Source organism: Psittacula echo, assembly GCF_963264785.1.
Source record: "Psittacula echo genome assembly, chromosome: 4".
Classification (NCBI taxonomy): Eukaryota; Metazoa; Chordata; class Aves; order Psittaciformes; family Psittacidae; genus Psittacula; species Psittacula echo.
In genome coordinates, this window is record NC_137738.1 from 19,230,080 (window position 1) to 19,243,087 (window position 13,008).

The following is a 13,008-nucleotide window of genomic DNA, read 5'->3' on the forward strand; positions in this document are numbered from 1 at the left end:
GAGATCACTTAACTATGGTTATGGGCAAAACAGACTGGACTTGGGGAAAATTAATTTATTGCAAATTAACATAGACTCGAATGATGAGAAACAAAGACAAAAACCTAAACTACATTTTCCTTACCCACTTTTATTTCTCCAGACTCAACTTCTTCCTTCCAAACTTTTGTGACACCAACCTAATCTAAGTCTTCCTCCCCCTGCTCCCCCACCATTCTTAAGGGGCACAAGGGGGATGGAAAATTTAGCATTTTGTTGCTAAAAGAAAGTTTCTTTGGGCAACTAAAGAAAGGCATTGAACATTCACAGATCCCATTGAAGTTAAGGAAAACTATCACTCATCAATTCTGAAGATCTTGTTTCACTTTTTTCTTTTATTTTGAAACATAAATACAGTTTAAAATGCAATTTCAAATTTTAAAATTTTGGCAATCAAATTTTAAAATTCCCTCTTTATCTTCAGTATAGAAATTTTCCAATAGAGAAAGTATAGACCTTTTAATTGAGAGAATTCAGCTTTGTTTTAAAAAGAACCTCCTTCTAGGAAGGTTTTATAGAATTCCCTTTCTTTAATTTTTTTTTTTTTTTCCAGATACAAATGAATCACTGTGAATAGGAATTTCAGTATTCCAATCCTATAATACTAAAATATAAATATGGGTAATCAACAGATGAAAAACTATGCAAAAGACATGATTTTAAAGCTAGTACAATTAGTACAAGTTAACTTAATTTATAATTTATCAAATTTCCAAATAACACATCTGCACAGTAGAGCTGAAGTAGCAAAGAAATTAGCACCATTTTTATGCATATATATTACCAAAATAATAACATTTTAAACTGTTGTCTTTTCTTGAGAAATGAACTGTGTACTCATCTATGTTCTCTATAGTTTCCCCCAAGAGGAAACATTACCACATTTGCAAATTCAAGATGCTTTTTTCAACAAAGCATTCAGGAGGTATTTTTATGATGCCACACACAAAATGATTACATACCCTTTTTAGCTTTCAGTGTTTTCCTCCACAATGTAGAAAAGATTCCATCTGTCCAATCATTAGTTGCAGCATCTAGTTTTCCAAACATTTGAGGAGCTGTTATAGCTTTGGGGTTCATACGCATTTCTCTATGAGGCTGGCCACATTCTGTCAATGCTTTCATTAGTATAGTTATGACCATTGTTTTTCCAGATCCACTTGGTCCAAGTGTCATCAACCCATGACGTACTAGAGAAGTTTCATACAACTATAAAAAACCAAAAAAAATTAAAAATTAAAAAAATAAAATGAAGGAATATATGCTTTTGAAATATTTTTGCTTCTTTTTAACAGCCAGTGATTATAAATTTGTTAAGACACACAAATTACATGCTCAGAATTGAAATCAGCAGGCATTTAGGGATTTTGAGTGTTTTGTGGAATAGTACATAAAATTTTAATCTTCTAAGCACCAAGGAAATATGCTACAAAAGAGTTTAGAAAACTAAATCTTGCCTAAATTTTTCAAAGCAACCAAAAACAGTTTTACCAGATTTTAAAAAGTATTTTCTATGTTATTCAAAAGGAAAAATGAATAGTAACAGAACACTAGTGCAACAGAAGAATGACTAAGCACTAGACTACTAAAATAGCTGAGTACATGAAATAAACATAGGGGTCACACATCCCCCAGGATTGTAGACGGGTTTAGGTTCAGGAAGGCTCTTTAGTGCATTTTCTATTTTTCTTTTAATATTAGCTTTAGGCTTGCAATGAAAGTGGCAGAGTCTGCCTACACAAGCAGCAATTGAAAGGAACATAAAAGTGATAGGCCTCCTGAGTGACACAACCTTACAAGGAGAAGCATATTTAGCTCCTTCTTCTGCAAGCTGAATAAAGGCCTGTATCAATCCAGAAGGAAGATCTACAGGCACAACAAATCTAAACTAAGATCAAGTGAACCATGAACTTGAAAATTTCAAACTTCTTATTCCCAATGTAAGATGAAATTTGTTAAGGTACAAGCAATCCTCCTATAAGCAGTTTGGCAATCAGAAGTATTGAACCGTGAATAAAATAGTGAATATGATTTTAAGCAAGATGGTCAAAAGCATTTTCTCCCACACAAAAATTCTGCTGGCCATCGCTGTGAAGATGTGTGTAGGACAATATGGATCCAGCCTGCATGATGTGGAACAAAATGTTATATAAATTAGGTGGAGTTTGAGCAAAGCCATAAATATACCTCTGGTTTGACGGCAGAGACATAGTATCTTAGTTGTTGTGAAGTAACATAAGGCAAAACATTGTATTTTGTGGAATACTTTAATGCACTGTTTCTTTTGCTCTCATTCAACAAATCACATAGCAGTTTTGGTTTTTAAGCTAGACGAGTTTGGACATTTTCAAAAATGAGCATAAAAGTCAGTGTGCCTTTCTTGATTGATACCTAGCTTATTTTAAGATAGTTCATAAAAGGCAATGATGTAATTTCTAATTTAAGACTGCACAGCCAATGAAAAAGCCTAGCACTTCAAGGACTTTAGTTTCAGATAATCTCTATTCTGATATTGTGCTCAAGGAAAACATATTTCCATAGGTAAAATATCCTTAAAAGTCAGTTGTTATAGTCATACTCTCAACTTGACAATCAGCAAAATTACAAATACATGCTTCTAAAGAAATGCAGTTTTCAGCCATTAGGAATTGCAAGGGTTATTAGTCTTCACCTTTAACAGTGTTTAACAATTATTCAAAAAGTAGGGATAAGTAAAATATGAAAATTAGAAGTCAGCATAATTCTCTGGCAGACAAATTTTACAAAGCAAAATTCAATTTTGTCAATTAAGGGAATTAAAAAGGAATTAATCAATTTCACTAACAAAAACCTACAAGCTCAATCTTAATGAATAATACAGCTAATATGCTAAAGTTGATCACTGTTTAAAGCACAGTATTTCAAGAAACAGGCTTTGTTGCCTGTATGCAGAAGAAATAAAGAATCAGAAAACATGGGAAACTAACAAGGTCATAATGTTTAAAAACATCATTATCATCAATCATTGTCGTGGTTTAAGCCAGTCGGCAAGTCAGCCATGCAGTTTCTACTCCCCCACACCCCCCCGCCCCCGAGGGATGGGGAGGAGAATCGAAAGAATGTAACTCCCACGTGTTGAGATAAAAACAGTCCAGTAACTAAGGTATAACACAAATCACTACTGCTACCACCAATAATAATAATGATAAGAGAAATAACAAGGGACGAGAATATGATACCACCCACCGAAAATGAGCCCGACAGAGAAGAGGACGTGCCCTTCCGGGAAACTCCCAGTTACCTCCACGGGCATGATGTGCTGTGGTATGGAATACCTCTTTGGCTAGTTTGGGTCAGGTGTCCTGTCCCTGCTTCCTCCCAGCTTCTCCTCCTCCCTGGCAGAGCATGAGACTCACAAAGTCCTTGGTCAGGGTAAACATTCTGACCAGCAACTGAAAACATCGGTTTTATCAGTATTATTCCCAGGCCTAAAGTCAAACCACAGCGCTGCACCAGCTACTAAGGAGAAAAACTGACTGCTGCTGCTGAACCCAGGACAATCATAGAGTCATAGAATAGTTAGGGTTGGAAAGGACCTTAAGATCATCTAGTTCCAACCCCCCTGCCATGGACAGGGACACCTCACACTAAATCATGTCACCCAAGAATCTGTCCAACCCGGCCTGGAACACCGCCAGGGATGGAGCATTCGCAACTTCCTTGGGCAACCCATTCCAGTACCTCAACATCCTCACAGTAAAGAACTTCTTTCTTATATCTAACCTGAACTTCCCCTGTTTAAGTTTGAATCATTACCCCTTGTCCTATTCCTACAGTCCCTAATGAAGAGTTCCTCCCCAGCATCCTTGTAGGCCCTCTTCAGATACTGGAAGGCTGCTATGAGGTCTCCACGCAGCCTTCTCTTCTCCAGGATGAATTGACCCAACTTTCTCAGCCTATCTTCATTCAAGTGTGTGCTCAAAAGAAAAAAGTAGAACATTAAGACAAAAAAGCAACAATGCTCTAGTTAATTCTCTAATTTGTCAGTTTATAATTGTTTAATGATTGTCTCATTATTTGTTAGGCTGCTGCATTTGCTAAGGCTGTGTATAGGCAAGTGTGTTGGCATAAAGATTATCAGAACATGAGTTAACTGTCTTTAATAATCAATTCAAAGATAGTTTCAAACATGATTTCATGTCAGAAATACAACTGTCACCCATTTAAATGTTAATTGGAATAAAGGTCCAAAAGGCCATTCAAGCACCTTTTTTTCTTCGTATTAAATAACTACATATTCATTAATCAACAACATGTCACAAAGATTATCTGTCACTAAACACAAATTTCCGGAATCCAAAATTACAGTTTAATCATTAAATCATTAGTTTACTAAACATAATGTCTTACAAGTATTCTGAAGTCAAAATAATTTCTTGCAACATCTTAACAAATTTCATCTCTTTTCAATAAGAGCACACTTAGGTCTAAAAAGCTTGCAACAAACTAAACAAAACATACTACACTCCTAGCAAGCTGTCAGCCCACGGCCTCTATGCTATTCCTCCAGTGCCAAGAATCAAGCTTTTTTCATGTCAAAAGTAGGCAACTTTTTTGTTTTATGCAAACAATATTGTGACAACTTTCTGCTACGCATTCATTTAGATTCTATGTATTTTCTTGCTCAATTTTACTAGAACTCTTGGCATGAAGGTAACAGAGGGATACATATTCCATGTAGGTCAGGTCTTCCCACAGTATTCAGATGGCCATGCACTTCAGAAAGATGCTAGCTTTGAACACTACTAATTGACAGTAGGTGGGTTTGCTCACATCCTTGTAGTCAGGAAAGCTTTTAAATCTCTTTATAGCTTAAATCTTCAATTACACACATCCTTGAGAGAAACAATTCCCAGTGTATGGCAGTGCCATTCTTGTTACTGACACTATTTTTCGTTCTTTCATTTTATAGTGCCTACATGCACATTTACTTGCATGCTTAGACTTGTCATAGGTTTCCATAAGCTTGCCATAGCATATGCTAAGACATATATGCTCTATACATCCTTATACTTTAACTCTTTAAACTCAAAACAGGTAAGCTGGATGATTACCCAATCAGTGTATAGGTTCTCAAAACTCATATGAAAAAATCTTTACAATTATGTCTGCTCAAACCCATCATGAGGACTTTCATTAGAGAAACATATTTAAGTCATAAATACATACCCCTTACATTTCTCTTTGCCCTTATAAAGCTCTTCTAGCTCTTTCCTCCTACTTAGTAGGAGTTGTGCCAAAGCTGTGTTTCTTCTCACTCTTTATTTATTGCGTTGATCTTCAGAATGCCTCCCAATTCATAGTCTAAGAAACTCATGTTAGGGAACCATGTAGGTGCTTTGCTGCTTCATTCAGGTAACTTAGGTGCACTTGGAAGTGCATCACCATATCTGGAAAAGGCTGGGTTAATAGCATGTTTTAAGGTTTGGGTTTTCTTTTGGGATTTTTGTTTGAGGTTTTTTTTGGTTGGTTGGTTTGGGTTTTTTTATTTGTGGTTTTTCTTTGTTTGGGTATTTTTTATTTGTTTTGGTCTTTGGTTGGTTTTGGGGTTTTTTTTTCTTTCTTCTTCTGTATTATTCAAAGAAGTAAAAACTTAAGTCCCTTGGATTGGTCTTCCTTAGTGTGGTGTACACGCAATCTTTGTTCTCTTCCCATATTGGAAGCACAGGTCCTTTAGAGAAACAGTGGTTTAACTACTAACATGGTGTTCTGACTCCTGTTTGTTAAAAATGTTTTGGAAAAAAATGTTTTACCTGAATAAGTTTAAGATTCCATGGTGGATGGTTAATCAACCCTGCTTCTTCAACCTGATTAGCCACTGCCGCCTGAAGCTCAACATAGGTACTACTGTCCAACTGTAAGCCCGGAAAGAGATCATTGATAAGACTAAGAAACAAAGGCTCATCTTCATCTATCTGAAAGAAACAAAAAAAGTTAAGTAAATGCATAAAGCATGGTTATCAAAGAATGTTCTCAAACCAAAATTAATCTCTGTTTTAAAATAATAAAGAGTAGGGTTGTATTTTCTAAATACAGAAGCTTACATCCATAAACACAGCCAGATACAGCTGACTATAAAAACAGCATTTTGAAAATGTCACACATATGCCATGCGAGAAATACATTTAAAATTGAAAGAAATTTCCCACTGAGAAGACACTGGAATAAATTTCTAAAAATGGTTTGTAAAACATTACAGCACGTATTGGAAAGAACATCCTACTTGGAAAGAAATCTTTAAAAGTCTGATTTATTAGATACTTAAATTATGCAGTTTACATATAGCACAGTAGTCAGTTTGCACAAAAGTTTGTATATAAAATATGATACTCAAAACTAAGCCATTATTAACCTATTTGACCCTTTGCACCCTGAGCATTGTTTGCAAGTCTAATAAATTCCCATTGCTGTTTAATGATAATGATTACTGTTGCCATTTTTAAAGAAAAGCATGTTTGAGATTTTTTTATGTTCTTTTATGAAACTCCATGAAATATCTAGTCGACTTGACTCTACATGTTACTAAAATATTAAATTAGATTCTTACCAGCTTAGAAAGATTCATATCTCTTAACCCTCTCATAACAATACTTAGTTCACTTTCATTTGGCCTGGCCCTCTTTTGAGTTCCAAGAGTCCTCAGTACTGAAAGGACATTTCTCAGACCAAAGTCATAATGGACCTAGAGAGTGGGAAAAGGCTTATTGTTGCTATTGCTTAGGAATTATTCTATGAAAATTAGTGGAGTTTAGTAGGGTTATTTTCAAGAATGAGAGGGCAGATAAGGGTTTTCATTTCCAATTTAAATTTAATTGTCTTCTCCATTTATGATGCCATATAGGATTTTTTTGCAGCACTGTATAGCAGAGTTCTAAAAAACATAATGGTTCCATTCCATTGGAATTTCCAAACAAGGCATCTTAAAGCCGAGACTTCATATCAAAGCAGTGCTTTGGGGAGAAGGGCAACTTAAATCAAACTTGAAACATTCCTTCTGTGGTTTCCAATTTCCAGCTACTTTTTAAGCCATAGATAATTCTTACATTAAAACTAAATCACCAAGTTAATTTCTAACTGGCTGTCATGTTTAGGCAGAGACCCTCATGCAATTACAATACAAGCTATCATTCCTTAACAAATAAATGTTTGGTTGTGACTACACATACACAAATTATCATGGTTATTTATTCCAAAATTTTAGAGATATTTGTTTAAATTATGTTTAAACTACTTCAATATTTCGTAAAAAACATAAAAAACAAGCTGCACAATCAAAAACCTAAGGGATGGTATTGTGTAAATATGAAGACAGAGATGAAGGAAATACATAACACTACCTGCTTAGTGAGCTGCTCCTCGCAAAGTTTATAAAGAACAAAGAATTTTTGAGACAAGACCACATTATCAATAAATCCATAGCTTGCTAGCTTAACTCTTATAATTATCTGAAATACATTTTTTTAGAAATTTCATTAGTTTTTGGAAGATAGGTGAAAAAGTAAAATACAATTTTTTCCTTCAGTTCAGTCAGTAACCTGTCTATCTGGAACCATCATAGCAACACTTCTAAACTGCATTTTGAGATTTTCTGGTAGTTCTTGACGTCCAGCATACCCAGGATTCTGTGTAAGAAAACATAATGCATTATTTACAAAAGTAAAAATAATATCCTTTTAATAAAAGTTCAATAAAAATAAATGTATGTATAAATACCTAGATTTCTTCAGAGTTGTAACTCTTGTATACTAATGGTTAAAATGTGAAGAAAAATGTTCAACTATAACTATGAATTTAATAACCTATTCATAATTGTCAGAGTAGTAACTGAATTTCTTTATCCTAACAAGCCTGCAATCAGAATTTTAAAATGTCATGGAATACAATCTACTTGGTTAATTTCTTCTAGTGTATTCCCAATGCAAATAAAGTTTTCATCACCATTTTGCAGAAGAGGTAGGTTTTGTAACATATTAAAAATTCAGTGTCCAGCAAGAGCCAAAATACAGTAATAACAACAATAATATTAGGATGCCTTTCTCTATTTCTTGTACCTAAAAGGCTTGCCTTAAAGTAAAAAAAGTATAGTAAAAATAACACAGTCAAAATTAAAACAAGAGAGTTTGACTAATAGAAGATTTTTAGAAAATTGCTGCAAATATGGGAAATAATTCTGACATCAAATGGGTGATGGTTAAGAAATTAGAAGTAGTCAAAAGATATTTGTGACCTCTGCAGTTGTTATCCTTCACTTGAACATGCAGATGATGGTTTTAATTTTGCATAAATCATCTTGGATTGCCATGTGCCTTGGCACTACAAAACACACTACAAAATTCCCTGCCTGTGAGATTATAGGAATTAGTGCTATGAAGCCTCAGGAACCCTAGGCAACAAGTCAGCACTAACTCTGAAAGTTAATATTCCAAATCCAGGACTTGTGTTTCTCCCTTGGATAATGGTTGTTAATGGCCAGTGCACTGCCTTGCAAATCTTTTTTGTACAGATTACTCATTCATTTGTGGAACCTAACTTTGATGTATATGTACTGCAATTTTTTTCCACAAGTAGTCATTATAAGATAATAATGTATCTCAAATACCACCCATAAGAACTTCAAGAAATAAGAAGCACAGTTCTGTCTTAATGCCTGCTCTGATTCCAGATTTGACACACAGAGCAGAATGGGCCTCTTTGCCACAGAAAGCCGAAAGTAGACATCCAGCATTGCATTTACCGGTTTAGAAACATACTGTATCAACAAATAAAAGAATCTGATAATTTTTTGCACAGATTTTGAAAAGACCTGCTGTCACCACAGTGCAAGGAGAGTGGTTTATTCCAGAATCATCATACTTGTCTTCTGTAAATCAGCTTGAAGAATTCTTTTTCTATATCCATGTAAAGTACTCATTAGACAAGACATATGCCCTTTCAAAATATCTTTCCTGTATCTCCTGCTTTAAGTGAATGTTCAGGGTTGTTTGGTTTTGAGGGTTTTTTTATTCCTACAGTATCTTTCTAACTAATACTGTTGAAGCATTTCAAGCTAAGGTATTAAAGCATATTAGTGTTTCAGTCCTCTCAGCGTGCACAGAGAATTCTTGAAGTTTGGCCAAACTCTTAGTTTATATAATGAATTGCAATATAATAATGAAAGGACATAATTATGAACTTTTCCAGTAATCTTAAAGTAAAAATGAAGACATGCAGCTCATGAATAATCAGATTATTTATGTTCCAGTAGTTTAGTATAATTCTATTGCAACAGCATCATTTAATTAATAAAATCAGTTATTTTCACCTTGACATTTAATTAACTTGTATTTAGTATAATTTGTCACTTCTCTGGAATTATTACCATTGTTAGGAAAATTCCAAATTCTGGATTTAAATCCACACAGTCTCCATCAGAAAAAATGAACTGCTTTTTCTTTAATTTTCTTGCTGTTAAAATAATAAAGATTTGTTGTGCTGCCACTGACAAGACAGGCAACTCAATTCGGTTGAATTCATCAAAACATCCCCAAGATCCAGACTGTGCAAGACCTAAAACAGGCACAGAAAAATTTATTATATTATTCTTCATGCATAGTTGAGATATCTGAACTAGATTACTTTTCCTTCAAATAATCAAGCAATGTCAGTTTTATTTATTGCCCTGTGGCCAAGGCCTATATTCCTTCATTCACGTGACTATTTCCATATCAATCTGAATTAACAGTTGATTTATACAGAATACTTAAAAGTGAGTCGAAATTGGAAAATAATATTTTGATAATTTAGAGCTTTTGGTATATCTTTCATCCAGATCTTTCTGTGAATGTAGACTTCAGTGTAAAGCAGCAATTTAATTATTTGTAAAAAGCTGTATTGTTAATCTAAAAAAAATAAAAAATAAGTGACTTAGAGCTACAAAAGACTAGCCCTAGATGCTAGAACAACAACAAAATCCACTTTTTTTAATTTCGATTTGGGTATTCCAGCTTTCACAATGCTTTTAAATTATTTTTTACTTGGCTATTACAAGTCATAAAGGTCAAATTCAAAATTGAAACTATTTTTGCACTATCTAGGGGTTTCAATAAAACTCTTAATCTCACAAGGCATAAAATATTAATTTTAGAGCATATATCTCTATGCATAAGCACTATCATTGTAAGTCCACACTAAGCTACAAGTTTTTCATGTATGGTACAGCATATCAACAACATGCAAAGTGTGAATAATGCTCTGTGTGAACTTGTCTACGAAGAAAAGAGGGGAAGACAAAGAAAGAAAATGGAATCAAAAGAGATATCTAGAAACAATATATTAGTAACAATGACATTTTTATAAAGGGTTGATTTCATAGTTGCCTGATTTCAGTTTGGAAAAGTAACATGTATTTAGTAGTAGCCAAGAGAATTGTTGCTCTTTTAGCACATTTTATGAGAAAATTTGTTGCAGCACTTTTTCTCCCAATTATATTAAAGTACCAGTAGACAGTAGTTTTCTTTCACGTAACTGAAAGATAGCTATTTAAAAATGAGAAATTTATCCAAACAATTCAGGGTATGTTTTTGTTACACAGTTAATGTTAAATCACTTTAAAGGGATTCTGTCATGTACTTAAAAGGTTTTTTTACTATTTTAACAGCTTGACTTTCAAACAGACAGTATGTTCATAACCCCATATCTTTAGGCACTTTCATTTGCTTGCTAAAAAAATAAATTAATAGTTTCATCCCTTGCTTCTCAGTACATACAATCCCATAAATCTGCAAAATCAGCTGACAGAAACATCATAATTCCATGCAATAGTACAGGTTCAGTGCTGATTAGCTACGTAGCAGTTTTGCAGAAAATGACCTGGTGTCCTGCTTGACAACTAATTGAGCATGAATCAGAATTCTGGTCTTCTAGCAGAGGAAGCCAGATGCATTTTGGACAAGAGTGTAGCCAGCAGATTGAGGAAAACCATTTTTTGCCTCTTCTCTGCACTTGTGAGATAGTAGCTGGAGTACTGTATTCAATTTGGGGCTTACCAATAGAAGACAGACATCAATATACTTGTATGAGTCTAGCAGATGGCTGCCATCATACTCAATGGCTGAAGGACATGACATAGAGGAAGGGGCTGAAATAACACAATTTGTCAAGCCAGAAGAGAAAGCTAAGAAAGCCAAATGTTGTTCATAACTATCTAATAGGAGGCACTGAGAAACTGGAGCCAGGCTCTTCTCAGAGGTACACTAGAAGAAGACAATGGACTCACGTTTCAATGTAGGGTATTCCAAGTCAATGGAAGTATAAAATCTGTTACCATGAGGGTAGTCAAACAGGAACAGGGACCCAAAGATGTTGTGGTACATCCATTCCTAGAGGTTTTCAAAACCCAACATGTATGAGGTCCTGAGCAACCTGCTCTAACTGTATCTGCTAAATCACTTGGGCAGGTCTCTTCTATCCTATGTGAAGAAGTCTTACCTTTGAAAATCCTACCCAAACCTCTGAAGTCCATTTGATCAGAGCAGTTAAAGACTACTACGTATTTTCCCAGAGCTTTTCCCATGTCTTTCGTTGTTTCTGTTTTACCAGTTCCAGCTGGCCCTGCTGGAGCTCCTCCCATGTTCATTCCCAAAGCCTGTGCTAACGTTATATAGCACCTATAAATGTTAATTCATATTAATTTATTAAATCATATGAAAGATATGTGTGTATATATGACATAAAAATGAGTTATCAATAGATTCTACAGCCCTTATGTTGAAATATTACTTCTTCATAAACCAGTTCCATTGATTTCCATGAGTGTGGGAAGTTAAGAGTAGCAAAGGTCACAAAATACAGCATTTAAACATTACTTCTGAAAGCAAAAGAATTTATCTGCTGTTAATCTATTTTGTTATGAACTGTGAACATTACACAAGCTAAAAAATTGAAGCACACCAGGTAAAGGAATTTAATTGTCATTAACTCTTTTAGCAGCTATAAAGAACAGATGCTACTGTTGAATTCTGCCACCTCATCATATTCTGTAGTATTTTAATATGTGCACATTTCATCAGGTTACCTACCTTTGTCTAAATCATCAAGTCTGAAAGAATAAGAATATATGGCCCCTTTGGAATTATGAGTAAAAGATTTTTACAAATCTAAGTGAAAAAGTATTTTAACAGGTTTGGTTTTTTTTTTATGTCTTAAAAAGTGTAGACTACTGTTTTAGTTATGTGGTCTTAGTTATGGTTTTCATTCATAGTAAGATATGGTACAGTAGTGTTAAAGGAATTAAATGACAAAGTTTCTATACAAATGATAGAGTATCTTCACTCTCAAATCACTCAATGTACACTGAATGCATTTCTAACTGAAGTATTTCTGGGTTTAAATCTATAATTGAACAGAGTTTAATAACTAGTTCATTCAGTTTAGCATGAATCATTACATTATGGCCAAACTTGCACTGCAGGGACCTTGATGTTTTCTAACCAATAAGAAATTTTAAAGTGACATAAATTTTTCAATTCTACAGTTCATTTGGGGTCAAGGCAAATTTTGGGGTGGAATTTAACATTTTGCATCAAAAACATAGTTGAGGGCAGTACAGCTCACTGCAGAAATGTACTGAACTTTCCATAATGACTCAATAGCAGTCCCACCTCTTCTGGAGAAATAAAGGTGTTCAAAAAGCTGTATACGTACATATTCCATATAGGTAGCAAAGTGAATGATTTCTGGTTCTTGAGGGGATCTTTTTGCAAGTGAATTATCTTTTGACCTTCTATTTTCTCATTTGGTCAAAAGTGACATCTTAAGAAAGGAATAAATGGAGGAAGAATTTGACTAGAAAGGAGCCAAGAAATTCCCAAGATGAAAAATGAAAAATTATTCTTACTGTTAAGCTATATTTGAAACAAAATTAATGGTTGTTTCCTTGCTTGACTGCAGAAG

The 13,008-nt window shown here is 34.3% G+C and overlaps 1 protein-coding gene across 1 annotated transcript in view; it reads right to left on the reverse strand.

The window, feature by feature from the left end:
• Positions 1-13,008, reverse strand: part of DNAH8 (dynein axonemal heavy chain 8) — a gene marked incomplete at its 3' end in the record, with an annotated part of 135,210 nt that overhangs the window by 68,000 nt on the left and 54,202 nt on the right. Inside the window, exons 38-44 of the mRNA XM_080615859.1 lie at positions 11,545-11,723; positions 9,437-9,624; positions 7,614-7,700; positions 7,416-7,523; positions 6,626-6,760; positions 5,832-5,993; positions 1,002-1,248 (exon numbers count right to left, since the gene is read on the reverse strand). Coding sequence (XP_080471985.1) covers positions 1,002-1,248; positions 5,832-5,993; positions 6,626-6,760; positions 7,416-7,523; positions 7,614-7,700; positions 9,437-9,624; positions 11,545-11,723 — 1,106 coding nt within the window. The remainder of the gene's footprint in view (positions 1-1,001; positions 1,249-5,831; positions 5,994-6,625; positions 6,761-7,415; positions 7,524-7,613; positions 7,701-9,436; positions 9,625-11,544; positions 11,724-13,008) is intronic.